This window comes from Hypanus sabinus, chromosome 4 (genome assembly GCF_030144855.1).
Source record: "Hypanus sabinus isolate sHypSab1 chromosome 4, sHypSab1.hap1, whole genome shotgun sequence".
In the NCBI taxonomy this organism is placed as follows: Eukaryota; Metazoa; Chordata; class Chondrichthyes; order Myliobatiformes; family Dasyatidae; genus Hypanus; species Hypanus sabinus.
Genome location: NC_082709.1, coordinates 84,596,845 through 84,612,881, shown reverse-complemented (window position 1 = coordinate 84,612,881; position 16,037 = coordinate 84,596,845). Strand labels below are relative to the sequence as shown.

The 16,037-nt window shown below is 45.0% G+C and overlaps 1 protein-coding gene across 5 annotated transcripts in view; it reads right to left on the bottom strand.

Moving 5' to 3' along the window:
- The window catches only part of ptprna (protein tyrosine phosphatase receptor type Na), a 224,980-nt gene that overhangs the window by 162,119 nt on the left and 46,824 nt on the right, over positions 1 to 16,037 (bottom strand). For all 5 annotated transcript variants that reach the window (XM_059967586.1, XM_059967584.1, XM_059967588.1 and 2 more), the window contains exons 3-5: positions 11,879 to 11,992; positions 8,587 to 8,698; positions 2,401 to 2,572 (exon numbers count right to left, since the gene is read on the bottom strand). In XM_059967586.1, the coding sequence (XP_059823569.1) occupies positions 2,401 to 2,572; positions 8,587 to 8,698; positions 11,879 to 11,992 (398 nt within the window). The remainder of the gene's footprint in view (positions 1 to 2,400; positions 2,573 to 8,586; positions 8,699 to 11,878; positions 11,993 to 16,037) is intronic.

The following is a 16,037-nucleotide window of genomic DNA, read 5'->3' as shown; positions in this document are numbered from 1 at the left end:
TACTTACCTCAAGGGAGGTGGTAATTCAGCCCATCGAGTCAATGCAGACTCGCACAGAAATTCCAATCCCTAATTACTTCCTTGTGATCAACTTACTCTCACATCTCCATCAGCCCGGGATGCAGGAGGAAACGGAAACATATAGGTGAAACCCACACGGTTACAGAGAGAACATAAAAATGCCACACAACCGGCGCCAGACCTCCCTCTGCAACTGAACCCTCAACTTCCTAACTGGAAGATCATAATCTGTGTGGATTAGAAATAACATCTCCACCTTGCTGACAATTAACACTGGCGTTCCAAAGAGGGTGTGTGTTTAGCCCACTGCTCTACTCTCTCTTCACCCATTATTGTGTAGCTCAAACAGCATCTGATGATACAACCATTGTTGACAGAATTTCAGATGGTTATGAAAGGGCATACAGGGATGAAAGGGAGTGAGATATACCAGCTAGTTGAGTGGTGTTGCAGCAACAATCTTACACTCAACATCCGTAAGACCAAAAAACTGATTGTGGACTTTAGGAAAGGTAAGATGAAGGAACACAAACCAATCCTCATAGAGGGATCAGGAGTGGAGAGAGTGAGCAGTTTCAAGTTCCTGCGTGTCAGTACCTCTGAGGACCTAACCTGGATGCAACATATTGATGCCACTATAAAGAAGGCTAAGTAAGTTACAGAAACTTGTAAAGTTAGTCAACTCCATCATGGGTACCAGCCTATGTAGTATCCAAAACATGCTCAAGGAGCAGTGCCTTAGGAAGGCAACATCCATCATTAAGGATCCCCACCACCCAGGATGTGCCCTCCTCACACTGTTACCGTTGGAAAGGAGATGCAGAAGCTTGAAGGCACACACTCAGCGATTCAGGAACAGCTTCTTCCTCTCTGCCGTACAACTGCATGGAACCTATGAACACTACCTTGCGACTTCATTATTTCCGTTATTTTTGCACTACTTATTTTAACTTAACTATTTAATAGACTATATATACATATATAAAATGTAACTCTTTTTCCATCTATATTTATTTGTCATGTATTTCATTGTACTGCTTCCATTAACAAATTTTGCAACATACGCTGGTGATATTAAATCTGATTCTGATGCCCATCTAATCTAGTCCATTTGCCTGTATTTTGCCCATATCTTCCTAAAGCTTTCCTTTGCACATACCAGTCCAAGTGTCTTTTAAATGCAGTTACTGTACTCAGCCACTTCCTCTGGGAGCCCGTTCCACATACTGACCACTTTGGGTGAAAATGTTCCTATTAAAGCTCTTCTCTTTCACCTTAAACCTATACCCTCTCATTCTTGATTCCCCAACCCTGGGAAAAAGACTATGCATTTACCCTATCTATACTCCTCGTGAATTTATATATCTCTATAAGATCACCTCTCAGTAAATCTGAGCCTGCTTAACCTCTCCCAGTCCCTGGAGTCCTGGCAATATACTCAGAAATATTTTTTGCACTCTTTCCGACTTAATGGTATTGTTCATACAGCAGGTAACCAAAACTGAACACAATACTCCAAGACATAAACACGAGAGTATGCAGATGCTGGAGGAACTCAGCAGGTCAGGGTGCATCTTTGGAAATGAGTATGCAGCCAACCTTTCAGGCTGTGACATTTCTGCTTATGTTTCTGTTGGGTCCATCCCCTTCCTTGGTGATGTTGGTCACATTTCTGCATCCTTCCCTCAGTCCCCACTAGACCAGTTTAGTGACAGATGAGTCAAGCACTGATGTCAAAATAGCACAAAGACTTTACTTCCACATTTGATCCTATCCACACCTGTACTATACTTGTACAGTCTCGCTCCTAGACTCCATTACCCCTTCTCCACAGTCACTGACTCACCATGTCTCCCAACTAAGCACAGGTAGAAGTTTAGGGCAGCGGTTAGCGCAGTGCTATTATGTGCCAATGACCAGGTTTCCATTGCTGCCACTTTCTGTAAGGAGTCTGTACATTCTCCCTATGAACACATGGGTTTTCACCCTGGAGGGGAGTAAGTCGTTGACATCTCAGACTGTGACCTTTCATCAGAACTCCAAATGCAGCCTCGCCAATGTCTTGTACAACTGCCACATTACATCCCAACTCCTATACTCAATGTCAAGCATGCCAAAACCTTCTTCAATGCCTTGTCTACCTGTGATGCCATTGTCAGAGAGCCACGGGCTTGTACCTCCTGGCTCCCTCCACTCTACAATGCCCTCCAGTGACCTACTGAGAAAAACCATTTAGCTTCCCAAAATGCATCACCTCACACTCATCCAACTTAAGCTCTACCTGCCATTCCTCGGCCTACTTACCCAACTGACCCAAGATTCAGCTGTAATTCCCGACAGAAGAGAGGAAAACTTAACATAGGTGACCCTAGTATATACCTTGCCGATGGGATAGGGCCCCATGACATCTCCACTACCGCCACGGCCCAGAGACAACTCAGGTCTGCTGCTGTGGAGAAGAAACTTCAGGTAACGATGAATCTCCTTGGTTGGCCACTGCTCCAGAGGAATGCTCACGGAATTTGGCCCTTTGTCCGTGGGCAGTGGGAATCTGAAAGGGAAAATTATATGAATTTGGGAATTCCAATTGAAGCAAAGGATCAGGGGCTGCCATAGGCTGGGAAACCAGCAAGCCTTGGGTCTCATCTGAATGGTAGTAGTGAGAAGAAAACGTGGTCTGGATGATGGGTGTCCTTGTCAATTGATGCAACCTCCTTCTGGAAGCGCTGAACAAGAAAGTACCTCAGCGAGATAACTGTTGCTAACTTAACAAAAAGGTTTTTACTTTGCTTGCTTTCTTTCCTTGCCCATGAGCTCAGAATTTAGGATTCAGAGTACAGCTGCTGCACTAGTGTACAACGGAGAGCAATCTGAAAGGTTGCATGGCCGTCTGAAATGGATGTTGCAATGCACAGGATTGCAAGAGGCTGCAGCAAGGTTGGAGACTCAGCGAGTCCCCACCAGTGAGGACGTCCTAAAGAGGTGGTGACTTGAAGGCGGCATCCATTATTAAGGTTGATCACCATCTGGGCCATGCCTTTCCTTATTGCTATCAAGGCAGTGATACAGGAGCCAGATGACCCACACTTGATAATTCAGAACAGCTTCCCCTCCAGCATCTGATTTCTGAGCGGTTCATGAACCCATGAACTTCACCTCATTATTCTTTTTTTTCTGCACTATTTATTTAATATTGTAATTTATAGCAAATTTATGTATTTGCACTTACTGCTGCCACAAAGTAACAAATTTCATATCAGAGTGAAAATAAATCTGATTCAGTCCCATCACACACTCCCAGGGTCAGATACAGAGTGAAGTTCCCTCTATAATGTCCCATCATTACAGGAGACTACACCAGGCACAATTGGAGAGGGTGAAGACATGACCGCTAAGCTGATTCAGTGTGCTACGTGCATGATGTGGGAGGTCAGGGACACTGATGGTGCCCCCGGCTGCTACAGCTGTGGAAAGTGTGTCCAGATTCAGCTTCTGAAGGAGCAGGTTGCCGCACTGAAGAAAGAACTGGATGATCTCAGGTTTATCCGCGAAAACGAGGGTTTTCTGGACAGGACCTACAGTGAGGTCATTACACTGAGGATACTGGAAGAGAGAAAGGGGGCGATGATGAGGAAGGAAAGGATGCTTGAAGTACAGGAGACCCCAGGGGATGTACCTCTTGTAAACAGGTTCACCCTCTTGGAAGCTGTCAGGACAGAAGATACTGCCAGTCTGAGAAGCAGACAGGTCTGCGAGCCGAAAATTGGTGCAGAAGCAGAGCCAAGGAGTCAGACATCAGGAAGAGCCATGGTAGTAGGGGACTCCATAGTAAGAGGTACAGAAAGGGGTTTCTGCGGCAACAGGCCAGATTTAAGGATGGTGTGTTGCCTCCCTGGTGCTAGGATCCAGGACGTCACGGACCGATTGCAGGGAATCCTCAAGGGTGAAGGTGAACAGCCGGAAGTGGTAGTGCATGTTGGCACAAATGACATCGGGAAGAAGAGGAAAGACATTCTGCAGCGGGACTTCAGAGAACTCGGAAGAAGGCTGAAAAGCAGGGCTTCCAGGGTGGTTATCTCTGGTTTGCTTTCAGTTCCTCATGCTGGAGAGGGCAGGGACAGGGAGATAATGGATCTGAATGTGTGGCTGAGGAACTGGTGCAGGAAGCAAGGATTTATATTCTTGGACCACTGGGATCTGTTTTGGGGTAGGGATGAATTGTACAAAAGGGACGGGTTGCACCTTAATAGGCGGGGGACCAGCATTCTGGCAGACAGGTTTGCCACTGCACACAGATGTGTTTAAACTAATTAGTGGGGGGGGGAGGGGATGAATTGGAAATATAAGGATGGAGTTAAAGGGAAAGTGAAAATAAGAAAAGTTAAAAAGGACAATAGAATCAATGGAGTAGAAAGCTCAAGAAGAGATCATACAGTATGGCCAAGTGAAATAGGAATTGATATAAAAGGAGAGGGGAATAACGAATTAAAAGTATTATTTATGAATGCACGAAGTATAAGGAATAAAGTAGATGAGCTTGAGGCTCAGTTGGAAATTGGCAAGTACGATATTGTGGGAATAACAGAGACATGGCTTCAAGCAGACAGGACCTGGGAAATGAATATTCAAGGTTATACATCTTATCGAAAGGACAGACTGACTGGCAGAGGGGGTGGGGTGGCTCTGTTGGTGAGGAATGATATTCAGTCCCTTGCAAGGGGGGGGGACATAAAATCAGAGAATGTAGAGTCAGTATGGATAGAACTGAGAAAATCTAAGGGTAGAAAAAACCTAATGGGAGTTATCTACAGGCCCCCAAACAGCAGTCTGGATGTAGGGTGTAAGTTGAATGAAGGGTTAAAATTGGCATGTCGCAAAGGTAATGATACAGTTGTCATGGGGGATTTCAACATGTAGGTAGACTGGGAGAATCAGAATGGTACTGGACCCCAAGAAAGGGAGTTTGTGGAGTGCCTCCGAGATGGATTCTTAGAACAGCTTGTACTGGAGCCTACCAGGGAGAAGGCAATTCTTGATTTAGTGTTGTGCAATGAACCAGATTTGATCAGGGACCTCGAGGTAAAGGAACCATTAGGAGGTAGTGACCATAATATATGTTTTAACCTACAATTTGAGAAGGAGAAGGGAAAATTGGATGTGTCAGTATTACAGTTGAACAAAGGGAACTATGGAGCTATGAGGAAGGAGCTGGCCAAAGTTCAATGGAACAATACCCTAGCAGGGGAGACAGTGGAACAACAATGGCAAGTATTTCTGGGAATAATGCAGAAGGTGCAGGATTGGTTCATTCCAAAGAGGAAGAAAGATCCTAACGGGAGTAAGGGGCAGCCATGGCTGAGAAGGGAAGTAAAGGGCAGTATAAAAATAAAAGAGAAGAAGTATAATATAGCAAAGATGAGCGGGAAACTGGAGGACTGGGAAGCTTTTAAAGAGCAACAGAAGATAACAAAAAATGCAATACGCCAAGAAAAAATGAGGTATGAAGGTAAACTAGCCAAGAATATAAAGGAGGATAGTAAAAGCTTCTTTAGGTATGTGAATAGCAAAAAAATAGTTAAGACCAAAATTGGGCCATTGAAGACAGAAACAGGTGAATTTATTATGGGGAACAAGGAAATGGCAGATGAGTTGAACAGGTACTTTGGATCTGTCTTCACTAGGGAAGACACAAACAATCTCCCAGATGTAATTGTGGCCAAAGGAACTAGGGTAAAGGATGAACTGAACGAAATTTATATTAGGCAAGAAACAGTGTTGGATAGACTGTTGAGTCTGAAGGCTGATAAGTCCCCGGGACCTGATGGTCTGCATCCCAGGGTACTTAAAGAGGTGGCTCTAGAAATCGTGGACGCATTAGTAATCATTTTCCAATGTTCTATAGATTCAGGAACAGTTCCTGCTGATTGGAGGGTGGCTAATGTTGTCCCACTTTTCAAGAAAGGAGGGAGAGAGAAAACAGGGAATTATAGACCGGTTAGCCTGATGTTAGTGGTGGGAAAGATGCTGGAGTCAATTATAAAAGAGGAAATTACGACACATTTGGATAGCAGAAGAAGGATCAGTCTGAGTCAGCATGGATTTATGAAGGGAAAATCACTAATCTTCTGGAGTTTTCTGAGGATGTAACTACGAAAATGGACAAGGGAGAGCCAGTGGATGTAGTGTACCTGGACTTCCAGAAAGCTTTTGATAAAGTCCCACGTAGAAGATTAGTGGGCAAAATTAGGGCACATGGTATTGGGGGCAGAGTACTGACATGGATTGAAAATTGGCTGGCTGACAGGAAACAAAGAGTAGTGATTAACGGGTCCCTTTCGGAATGGCAGGCTATGACCAGTGGGATACCGCAAGGTTCGGTGCTGGGACCGCAGCTGTTTACAATATACATTAATGATTTAGATGAAGGGATTAAAAATAACATTAGCAAATTTGCCGAAGACACAAAACTGGGTGGCAGTGTTAAATGTCAGGAGGATGTTATAAGAATGCAGGGTGACTTGGACAGGTTGGGTGAATGGGCAAATGTATGGCAGATGCAGTTTAATGTGGATAAGTGTGAGGTTATCCACTTTGGTGGCAAGAACAGGTAAGCAGATTACTATATAAATGAGTCAAGTTAGGAAAAGGGGAAGTACAACGAGATCTAGGTGTACTTGTACATCAGTCAATGAAAGCAAGCATGCAGGTACAGCAGGCAGTGAAGAAGGCTAATGGCATGCTGGCCTTTATAACAAGAGGAATTGAGAATAGGAGTAAAAAGATCCTTCTGCAGCTGTATGGGGCCCTGGTGAGACCCCACCAGGAGTATTGTGTTCAGTTTTGGTCTCCAAATTTGAGGAAGGACATTCTTGCTATTGAGGGAGTGCAGCATAGGTTCACAAGGTTAATTCCTGGAATGGCGGGACTGTCATATGCTGAAAGATTGGAGCGACTGGGCTTGTATACACTGGAATTTAGAAGGATGAGAGGGAATCTGATTGAAACATATAAGATTATTAAGGGATTGGACACGCTGGAGGCAGGAAGCATGTTCCCGCTGATGGGTGAGTCCAGAACTAGAGGCCACAGTTTAAGAATAAGGGGTAGGCCATTTAGAAAAGAGATGTGGAAAAACTTTTTCACCCAGAGAGTGGTGGATATGTGGAATGCTCTGCCCCAGAAGGCAGTGGAGGCCAAGTCTCTGGATGCATTCAAGAGAGAGTTAGATTGAGCTCTTATAGATAGCGGGGTCAAGGGATATAGGGAGAGGGCAGGAATGGGGTACTGATTGTGTATGATCAGCCATGATCACAGTGAATGGTGGAAAGGGCCGAATGGCCTACTCCTGCACCTATTGTCCCAGGGTCAGACAGAGTGAAGCTCCCACGACACCATCCCATCACACACTCCCGGGGTCAGATACAGAGTGAAGCTCCCTCTATAATTCAAGATCCTCCCTCAAATCTTCCAGTCAAGATGGCACCTGTGTACAAAGCCCTTTAGTTTGACATCGTCAGGATAGATCATGAACCACATACGTATTTCACTTCTTTTATGTCTTTTACATTTGCTTTTCATCTGGAATGTGATTCTAGAACCGCTGGAGCCTGTGATTTGCTGTCTGGAGATTGTTTGGGTATTCCAGTGCTCTGTAGTCTCTGAGAGGATTCCGGAAGGCAGAGGCAGTGTGCGGGAAACTCGTGAAAAAGGCCATGAGTTGATGTTTGACTCCATTTCACTAGTTAAAGCTTCCATTGTGCGCCATTGAAAGCGATGAGGGAGATTAAAACGCCAGCTGCCTGCCTTTTTATCGCTGGTGATATCACTCTGCTACGGAGAGGGAGAATGTTGCCCAGGTTTTCTGCACTTTCGATGTGGACCTGGACTCTGGACTTACGTTTTTTTTAATTCTGTGTTTTTCACCTGCTCTTCCTTGCTTTCTTTTGTTTTGTGTGTGGAGGGGAGGAGGGATTTGGGGGTTGATGATCGTGCTGCTTTTCTTTTCTTTCTTGGTTTCATGGCTATCTGGAGAAGAATTTTGGAGTTGTGTACTTTAATAATAAAGGAACCTTTGAACACTATCCCATCACACACTCCAGGGGTCAGATGCAGAGTAAAGCTCCCTCTACACTGTCTCATCACACAGCCTTTAGGGTTAGACACAGTGAAGCTTCCTCAACACAGTCCCATCACACACACCTAGGGTCAGAGAGAGTGAAACTCCCTCTACACCGTCTGATCACCCACTCCCACGGTCAGACACTGGAATGGTGCTTTGTCTATAAAGCCCCACAGGACTTTGGGAAAAGCACATTTTTTTCATGACGTGCTAACTCTGATGGCACTAGCAAGGAGAATTGGGTACTCTCCTGGCTGAGACCGGAAACTCCACTGAGGTGTCTTTTGGCTTTGTGCAGATCAGAGGGTGTGTTATAGGCCCACTGTACATTCAGGCTGTGGTCTGCCCCTGAAAACATCCCTGCAGTGGAAGGTAATAAGTGCTCTTGTGCCCCGGAACAGCCCCTGCTCCTTCCCCTTCCCTGTTGCCAAACTGCCGGTGGTCACCTCTCATCTCCCATCACAGTGGACAGGTGGAGCTGCTGAGGGTGGAGCTTTGGGACCTTTTCCATCTCCATGGCAATCACATACTGGGTGATGTCATCCTGCCACGACAACCCTGGAAAGAAAGAGCAGGCGGGATGAGAGATTTGGAAAGGCAGAACTGAGTAATAGCAAGGAGGCAGAACAACATTAACAACACAAGCCATCAATAGCAGCAACACAATAAATCCAGGCAATTTTGTTCTATTTGTTCTCTCTTTCGTATAGTTTTGTTTGTGTTTTTCTTGTCCTAATGCTGCATGCCTGTAAGTTTTTCATTGCACGTACTGACGCAGTCTGCCACCACTTTATACTTCGCAAATGTTGAACGTAGTTATTTTCCGTTGAATATCGCATCTCAAACAACACACCACAACAAATTCCTGATACATATAAACTTATGTAATGCCCTGGCTCATATGTTTTACTGTTATGCTCCATGTACTTCATTTTGTGCTGTTCTGTGAGAGCTGCTTGTTTGGGTTATTGTTGAAGATAAGGGAGGAGGGGAAACGTGTGCCATCCAGTGAGGATGGTTCGAATTGAAGGGGAGGTTTCTCTAGTAAGGGACACCAAGGTTGGGCTTTGGGGCTCTTGTTCGAGAGAAGATGAAGAGAGAGTAGCAAATGATCCGGTGGGAGACCCGTTTGTTCGAGGTGGATTGCGAGCGATGAGCTGGTGTGAGCCTTCACGTTGACCGAGGGCCCAGTGCGTGAGTGACAGAGGTTCAAGATGAGCTCCAACTTGTGCACATTTGACTGTCTAATTAAAATGGGCCCTTTTCTTTTTGTTATTCTTTACCAACCCTTTAGTTAAGATTCATAAATATAATTCCTTTAATCGTATGCAGTGATATTTCGAGGCATTATTGTGACCTCTGTACACTGGCCATGTGCTTGTGCTTGTATATTGGGATTGATTGGGATTCCCTCAACGCCAGCTCCATAGCAAAGAAAGCCCAGCAACGTCTCTACTTTTTGCGAAGGCTGAGGAAAGTCCATCTCCCACCCCCCATCCTCATCACATTCTACAGGGGTTGTACTGAGAACGTCCTACCATCACTGCAGGACTTGTATGTGTCCAAAGCAAAATCATTGCAGACACTACCTACCCTGCAAACTGCCTCTTCCAAAAACTCCCTTCTGAAAAGCACTCCAGGTCAATTAAAACACAAACTTCATGCCATCTTAAACTTTCTTCCCCCAGTCTGATCAGCCAGTCTAGTTAGTTATCCCCACCCCACTCTATCTATCACCACAGTCTCTGCACTGTAAACAATTCAAATTACTTTTTATAATGCTGCTTATATTGTAAATATGCGCTGGTATTTATGTTCATTTTATTCCATGTCCACACTTCAACCTCTGCGGTTGTCACATCCGGAATTATTTCTAGGTAGCGGACAATTTCCTTCCACGCCGCTCTGACATATTGGGAAATCACGTACTAGGCAAGTTACACCAGAGGTTTGCCATTGCCTTCTGTCGAGTGAGTTTTTTTAAGAGATCACCAGCTCTTAACGGGAACCTCTCGCCCCGAAGTCCAGCACTGATGCCACTACACCACCAGCCAGCCTTCAACTTCTAACTTATCTTTAAATAATTCTGTGCAGAGGGAGAGGGAGGGAGGGATGATCTCATGGTATTCTGTACAATGAGAATGAATACACTTGTATCTCATACAAAGGCAGGAACAGGAATGGACAGGACCCGTGGAGTTCTGTGTATTGGATATGGATGCAGAGGGAAGGGATGCCCTGAAATTCCATACAATGGGAATGGACAGGGCCCACTGGAATTATTTGCAATGAGAGTGAATGGGAAAGGGTTGAATCTCCTGGACTTTTATGCAATAGAAATGGAAAAGGAATGAATCCACTGAAATTGTGTATATTGGGATTGATTGGGATTCCCTCAGCACCAGCTCCATAGCAAAGAAAGCCCAGCAGCATCTCCACTTTTTGCGAAGGCTGAGGAAAGTCCATCTCCCACCCCCATCCTCATCACATTCTATAGGGGTTGTATTGAGAGCATCCTGAGCAGCTGCATCACTGCCTGGTTCGGAAATTGCACCACCTTGGATCGCAAGACCCTGCAGCGGATAGTGAGGTCAGCTGAGAAGATCATCGGGGTCTCTTCCCGCCATCATGGACATTTACACTACACGCTGCATCCACAAAAGAAACAGCATTATGAAGGACCCCATGCACCCATCATACAATCTCTTCTCCCTCCTGCCGTCTGGGAAAAGGCTCCGAAGCATTCGGGCTCTCACGACCAGACTATGTAACAGTTTCTTCCCCCAAGCTCTCAGACTCCTCAATACCCGAAGCCTGGACTGACACCTTGCCCTATTGTCCTGTTTATTATTTATTGTAATGCCTGAACTGTTTTTGTGCACTTTATGCAGTCCTGTGTAGGTCTGTAGTCTAGTGTAGCTTTCTCTGTGTTGTTTTTTTTACATTGTTCTGTCTATTTTTTTGTACTGTGTCATGTAACACCATGGTCCTGAAAAATGTTGTCTCATTTTTACTATGTACTGTACCAGCAGTTATGGTTGAAATGACAATAAAAGTGACTTGATTTGATTGCGATGGGATTCTATACAAGAGGAGTGACTGGATTCACTGGGATTATGTACAACAGGAGTGAATGGGAAGGATCTGGATTTTCAAGGATTCTGTACAACTGTGGAATAGGCAATGGGAAGGGACTAGATCTCTTGGGATTCCGTAAAACAGGAGTTATTGGGTAGGGTCTGGATTTCCTGGGATTCCATGCAATGGGAATGGTCAGAAGGGGCTGGATCTGCTAAGATTCCCTACAATGGGAGTGATAAGAAGGTTCGGATCTCCTGGGATTCTTAAAAGTTATTGAAAAGGGGCTGGATTTGCTGGGATTCCATACAATGGGAATCATCAGAAGGGGCTTGATCTCCTGTACAAGTGGAAAGAATGGGAATAGGCTGGATTTCCCAAGATTAATAGGGAAAGGGCTGGATCTCATGAGATTCCACACAATAGGAATGATTAGAAAGGGGCTGGATTACCTGGGATTGTGTACAAGCAGAGAGAATGAGAATGGGATCAATATCCCAGGGTTCTGTAGAAAAGGAGATATGGGGAAAGGACTGGATCTGCAGGGATTCCATACAATGGGAGCAATGGGGAGTGACTAGGAAGGAGCAGGGTCCTCAGGAGAAAGTGGTGTGGCTAGTTACAGTGGGAGCTGAGATCTCTTTGCCCATTGCTTCCTACCTTGTAGCAGCAGCTGCCTCAGCACCTCCCGAAGTCGGCCCAGGACCGGAGGGGACACGTCATACTGGATCCTGATTGGCAGCAAGGCATCCTGACAGTGCCCGAAGAGTCCATCTAGACAAAGAAAGAAACTCTCTTTAGTTTTAAGCTGGGTCATTGTCTCAGTCACCACATCAAAAACTCACATCCAGACTAGGAAGCTGTTCACCAAGCATGTAGATGAAAAGAAAGGCTTGAATTTATGTAGCGCTGCTCCCATGTGCCTTAGTGTCAATGAGATAATCCTGAGAAATCTTCTTGTAAAAAGTGAGAAATAAGTGAAGAGCGTGCGCTCACAAACCATGATGAAGTGTAATCATAAGAGGTCATTTGAAGGGACAGCCCAATTCCTTCCATAACTGTTTCCCTACAAACAACACTCTACAACACCTCCTGGACAGTTCTTGCTGAATCAGCTCAATCCATCATGGGCACATCCCTCCCCACCATCAGTAACATCTACACGAGGCACTGCCTCAAGAGGGCAACATCTATCATCAAAGGTCCTTGCTATCCAGGCCATGCCACCTTCTCACAGCATCCGTCAGGCAGGAGGTACAGAAGCCTGAAATCCCACACCACCAGGTTCAGGAACAGCTACCTCCCTTCGAACACTTAGTTCTTGAACCATCTAGCACAACTCTAATCACTACAATTTGGCAACACGATGACCAGTTTGCACTTCAGTGGACATTTTTTTTTGTTCTAATGGTGTACTTTGTTGTAAAATCTGCATATTATTAGTATTTAAAATATCTTCTTGTATTTCTAATGCTATGTGCCTGTGATGCTGCAGCAAGCAAGCTTTTCGTTGCACTTGTGTATACATGTAGCTATGGATACCAAAGAGATGTCCTTGTATTCTAAGGTTGTACCAGAGGACGCAGCCTCAGGTTAGAAGGATCTCTGTTTAGAACAGACAGGAGGAATTTCTTTAACCTGAGAGTGGTGAATCCATGGAATTCATTGCCACAGACAGCACTGCAAGCCAAGACTTTCGGTATTTTTAAAGTGGAGGTTGTAGGTCATTGATTAGTAAGGACTTCAAAAAGATACAGGGAAAAGGCAGGAAAAAGGGGTTGAGAGGGATAATTGATCACCAATAATAGATGGCAGAGCAGACTTGATAGGCCAAATGGCCAAATTCCGCTTCTATACCTTATGTTCTTGTATGAAGAATTTCAGGATGCATGTTGTATATATTTCTCTGATACTAAATGGAATTATTGACAATAAAGTCAGCTTTGAGTTTTATCACCTTCCCAGGCAGAGCTCGTCATATCAGGGTAGATAATTATGTCTGTCCTAGATGTCCTCTTGCAGATCTATGATGACTTCCTGTATCTGGGCAACTTCCCTCCCACCATCGGAAAAATTATCTCCAGATAGTCCACACAATGCCTTCCTTCTCTATCCTTCTCCCTGGAATCAGCTACAGAATTCTCCCTCAGCTGTGGGATGGCTTTCCATTTGTCAGTATGTTTAGCTGAACAGTGGGGCCACCAGTTAAAATTGGTGAGCCTCCACATTTCAAATGCAGAAACAATTTAACACACAGTGGTACATTTGGCAGCGACTGGAATTTAGAAGGATGAGAGGGGATCTGGTTGAAGCATAAAATTAATAAGGGATTGGACATGCTAGAGGCAGGAAACATGTTCCCAATGTTGGGGGAGTCCAGAACCAGAGGCCACAGTTTAAGAATAAGGGGTAGGCCATTTAGAATGTTGAGGAAAAGCTTTTTCACCTAGAGAGTGGTGGATATGTGGAATGCTCTGCCTCAGAAGGCAGTGGAGGCCAATTCTCTGGATGCTTTCAAGACAGAGTTAGATAGAGCTCTTAAGATAGCAGGGGTCAAGGGGTATGGGGAGAAGGCGGGAACGGGGTACTGATTGTGGATGATCAGCCATGATCACAGTGAATGGTGGTGCTAGCTCAAAGGGCTGAATGGCCTACTCCTGCGTCTATTGTCTATTGACTCCATCTTACAGTTCCAGAGACCTCACAACAGCTCAGCTTCAGGATGTTATGTTGAAGCTGTATAAGAAGTTGGTGAAGTGAGGCCAAATTTGGAGTACTGTGTACAGTTCTGGTCGCCTACCTACAGGAAAGATATCAAATGATTGAAAGAATGCAGAGAAAATTTATAAGGACGCCGTCAGGACTTGAGGACATGAGTTACTGGGAAAAGTTGAATAGGACATGAGATCTGAAATGTTAAAGCTGAGGTATTTAAAGTTGCACATCTGATCCTCTGATGAGGAATGGCTCATGGGCCTACCTCTGTGCTGTAGTGTTCTATGACTCTATGGCTAAGTGCATCCAAAACAGGCCACCAGAGTTTTGACATGCAGAGACTCATACTGCTCCACTGGGAATTGGATGCGAATTGAGATCAAGTGTGAGACGTGGAGTTACACATTTAGTACATATTCAGCCTCAACGTCCTGGGTTCAATTCTGGCCTCAGGAGCTGTTCGTTTGAAGTCTGCATGCTTTCCCTGGGACCACTGGGTTTTCCCCCAGGTGCCCAGATCCCAAAGGTTAGGTTAATTAGCCAATGTGAATTGCCCCTATAGTGTACATGAGGGCTGGAATCATGGGTCAGTAGTTGGGAATGTGAGGAGGATAAACAATGGGCTTTGAGTATTAAAAGCTCGATGGTCAGTAAAGACGAGTAGAATTAAAATCTGACACAACAGCTGGAGAATAGTGTGACCTCTGGTAAGATGGCAGCACGCTTAGACGCAATGACTTCTACAGGGTCAATCAAATGTGCTGTTGTCTTTTATCATGATCGCAAGACTTTTGTGGACATTAAGATCTTAAAGATCTGCAGGTTTATCCCATCAGCGAGTTGCTCGTTGGTGGAGAAACTGAAGGAGCTAGACTTGGTGCAAATCGTGCTGCTGCCTGCGTCAGAGAGGTGTTGGTGGAGGTGTGCAGTCTAACAACAAGTAATTGGCTTAGCCCCTTTTCTTGTGATCGCAAGGAACAGTTGGACATTGGTAATGTGGAATGCTACAAGTCCAATTCACTGTTTATTGGTGTACGGCCTCGGTCACAGTGAGGACTAGCACTCAGCCCTCGGTGTTGCCTGCTGACAACCGCCCAGCAGAGAGGCAGAGGCTGTGCGTTCTGAAGTACAGGAGACGGTGTGGTGCAGCGTCCGTGCTGGAGTCAGCACTGCCCTCCAGTGTTCACTCAGAAGAAGAAAAGACGTCTGCCGTTTGACTGCAGACTGCTGCAACATTCATGGACTCAGGGACTTGCACGATGCTCTCTTATTTCTGCTATGTGTGTGTCATGCTGTGAGTGACTGCTGATACTGCAAATTGCACCTTGGCCTCAAGAGTAACACCTTTTTGTTTGGCTGCGCTGTGAAATTCCAGGTTCTAAAAACTTGGGAAACACACACAATACAGGAGGAACTCAGCAGGTCAGGTGGCATCTATGGAAGGGAATAAATAGTCAACGGTTTGGGCCCAAGACCATCATTAAAAGCTTGGGTTCTTTTTTTTTCTCTGGAGCGTCAGGGGCTGAGGGAAGACTTGAGAAAAGATTATAAAATTCTGAGAGGCCTACTGTAGTTAGAGTAGACAATCAGAATCTTTTTCTATTACAGTCGAGTAACAGGGGAATTCATTTAAAGTCAGGAGGTGCCTGTAAGTTTAAGGAAAATGTGTGGGACAAGTATTTTTTTTATACACAAAGAGAGTGGTGGGTGCATAGAATGGGCTTTCAGAGGTGGTGGTGGAAGCAAATATGATAGAGCTGTTTAAGAGGCTGTGAATATGCAGGGAATTGAGAGATGTGGATCATGTGCAGACAGAAGAGATTTAGTTTAATTCAACCTAGTGTTTGGTGCATCTGGTCCAGAATGTGTAATCAGGCAAATCTCCCTCCTGAGGCACCTGTAAACAAGGATAATTTACAGAGTCGTAATGCACAGACCCAATACATGGCACCAATGCACAAGATTGGAAAAAACTGCAGAGAGTTGTAAACTCAGCCAGCTCCATCATGGGCACTAGTCTCCCCACCATCGAGGACATCTTCAAAAGGTCATGCCTCAAAGAGGCAGCATCCATCAAGAATGACCCTCCCATCTGGGATATGCC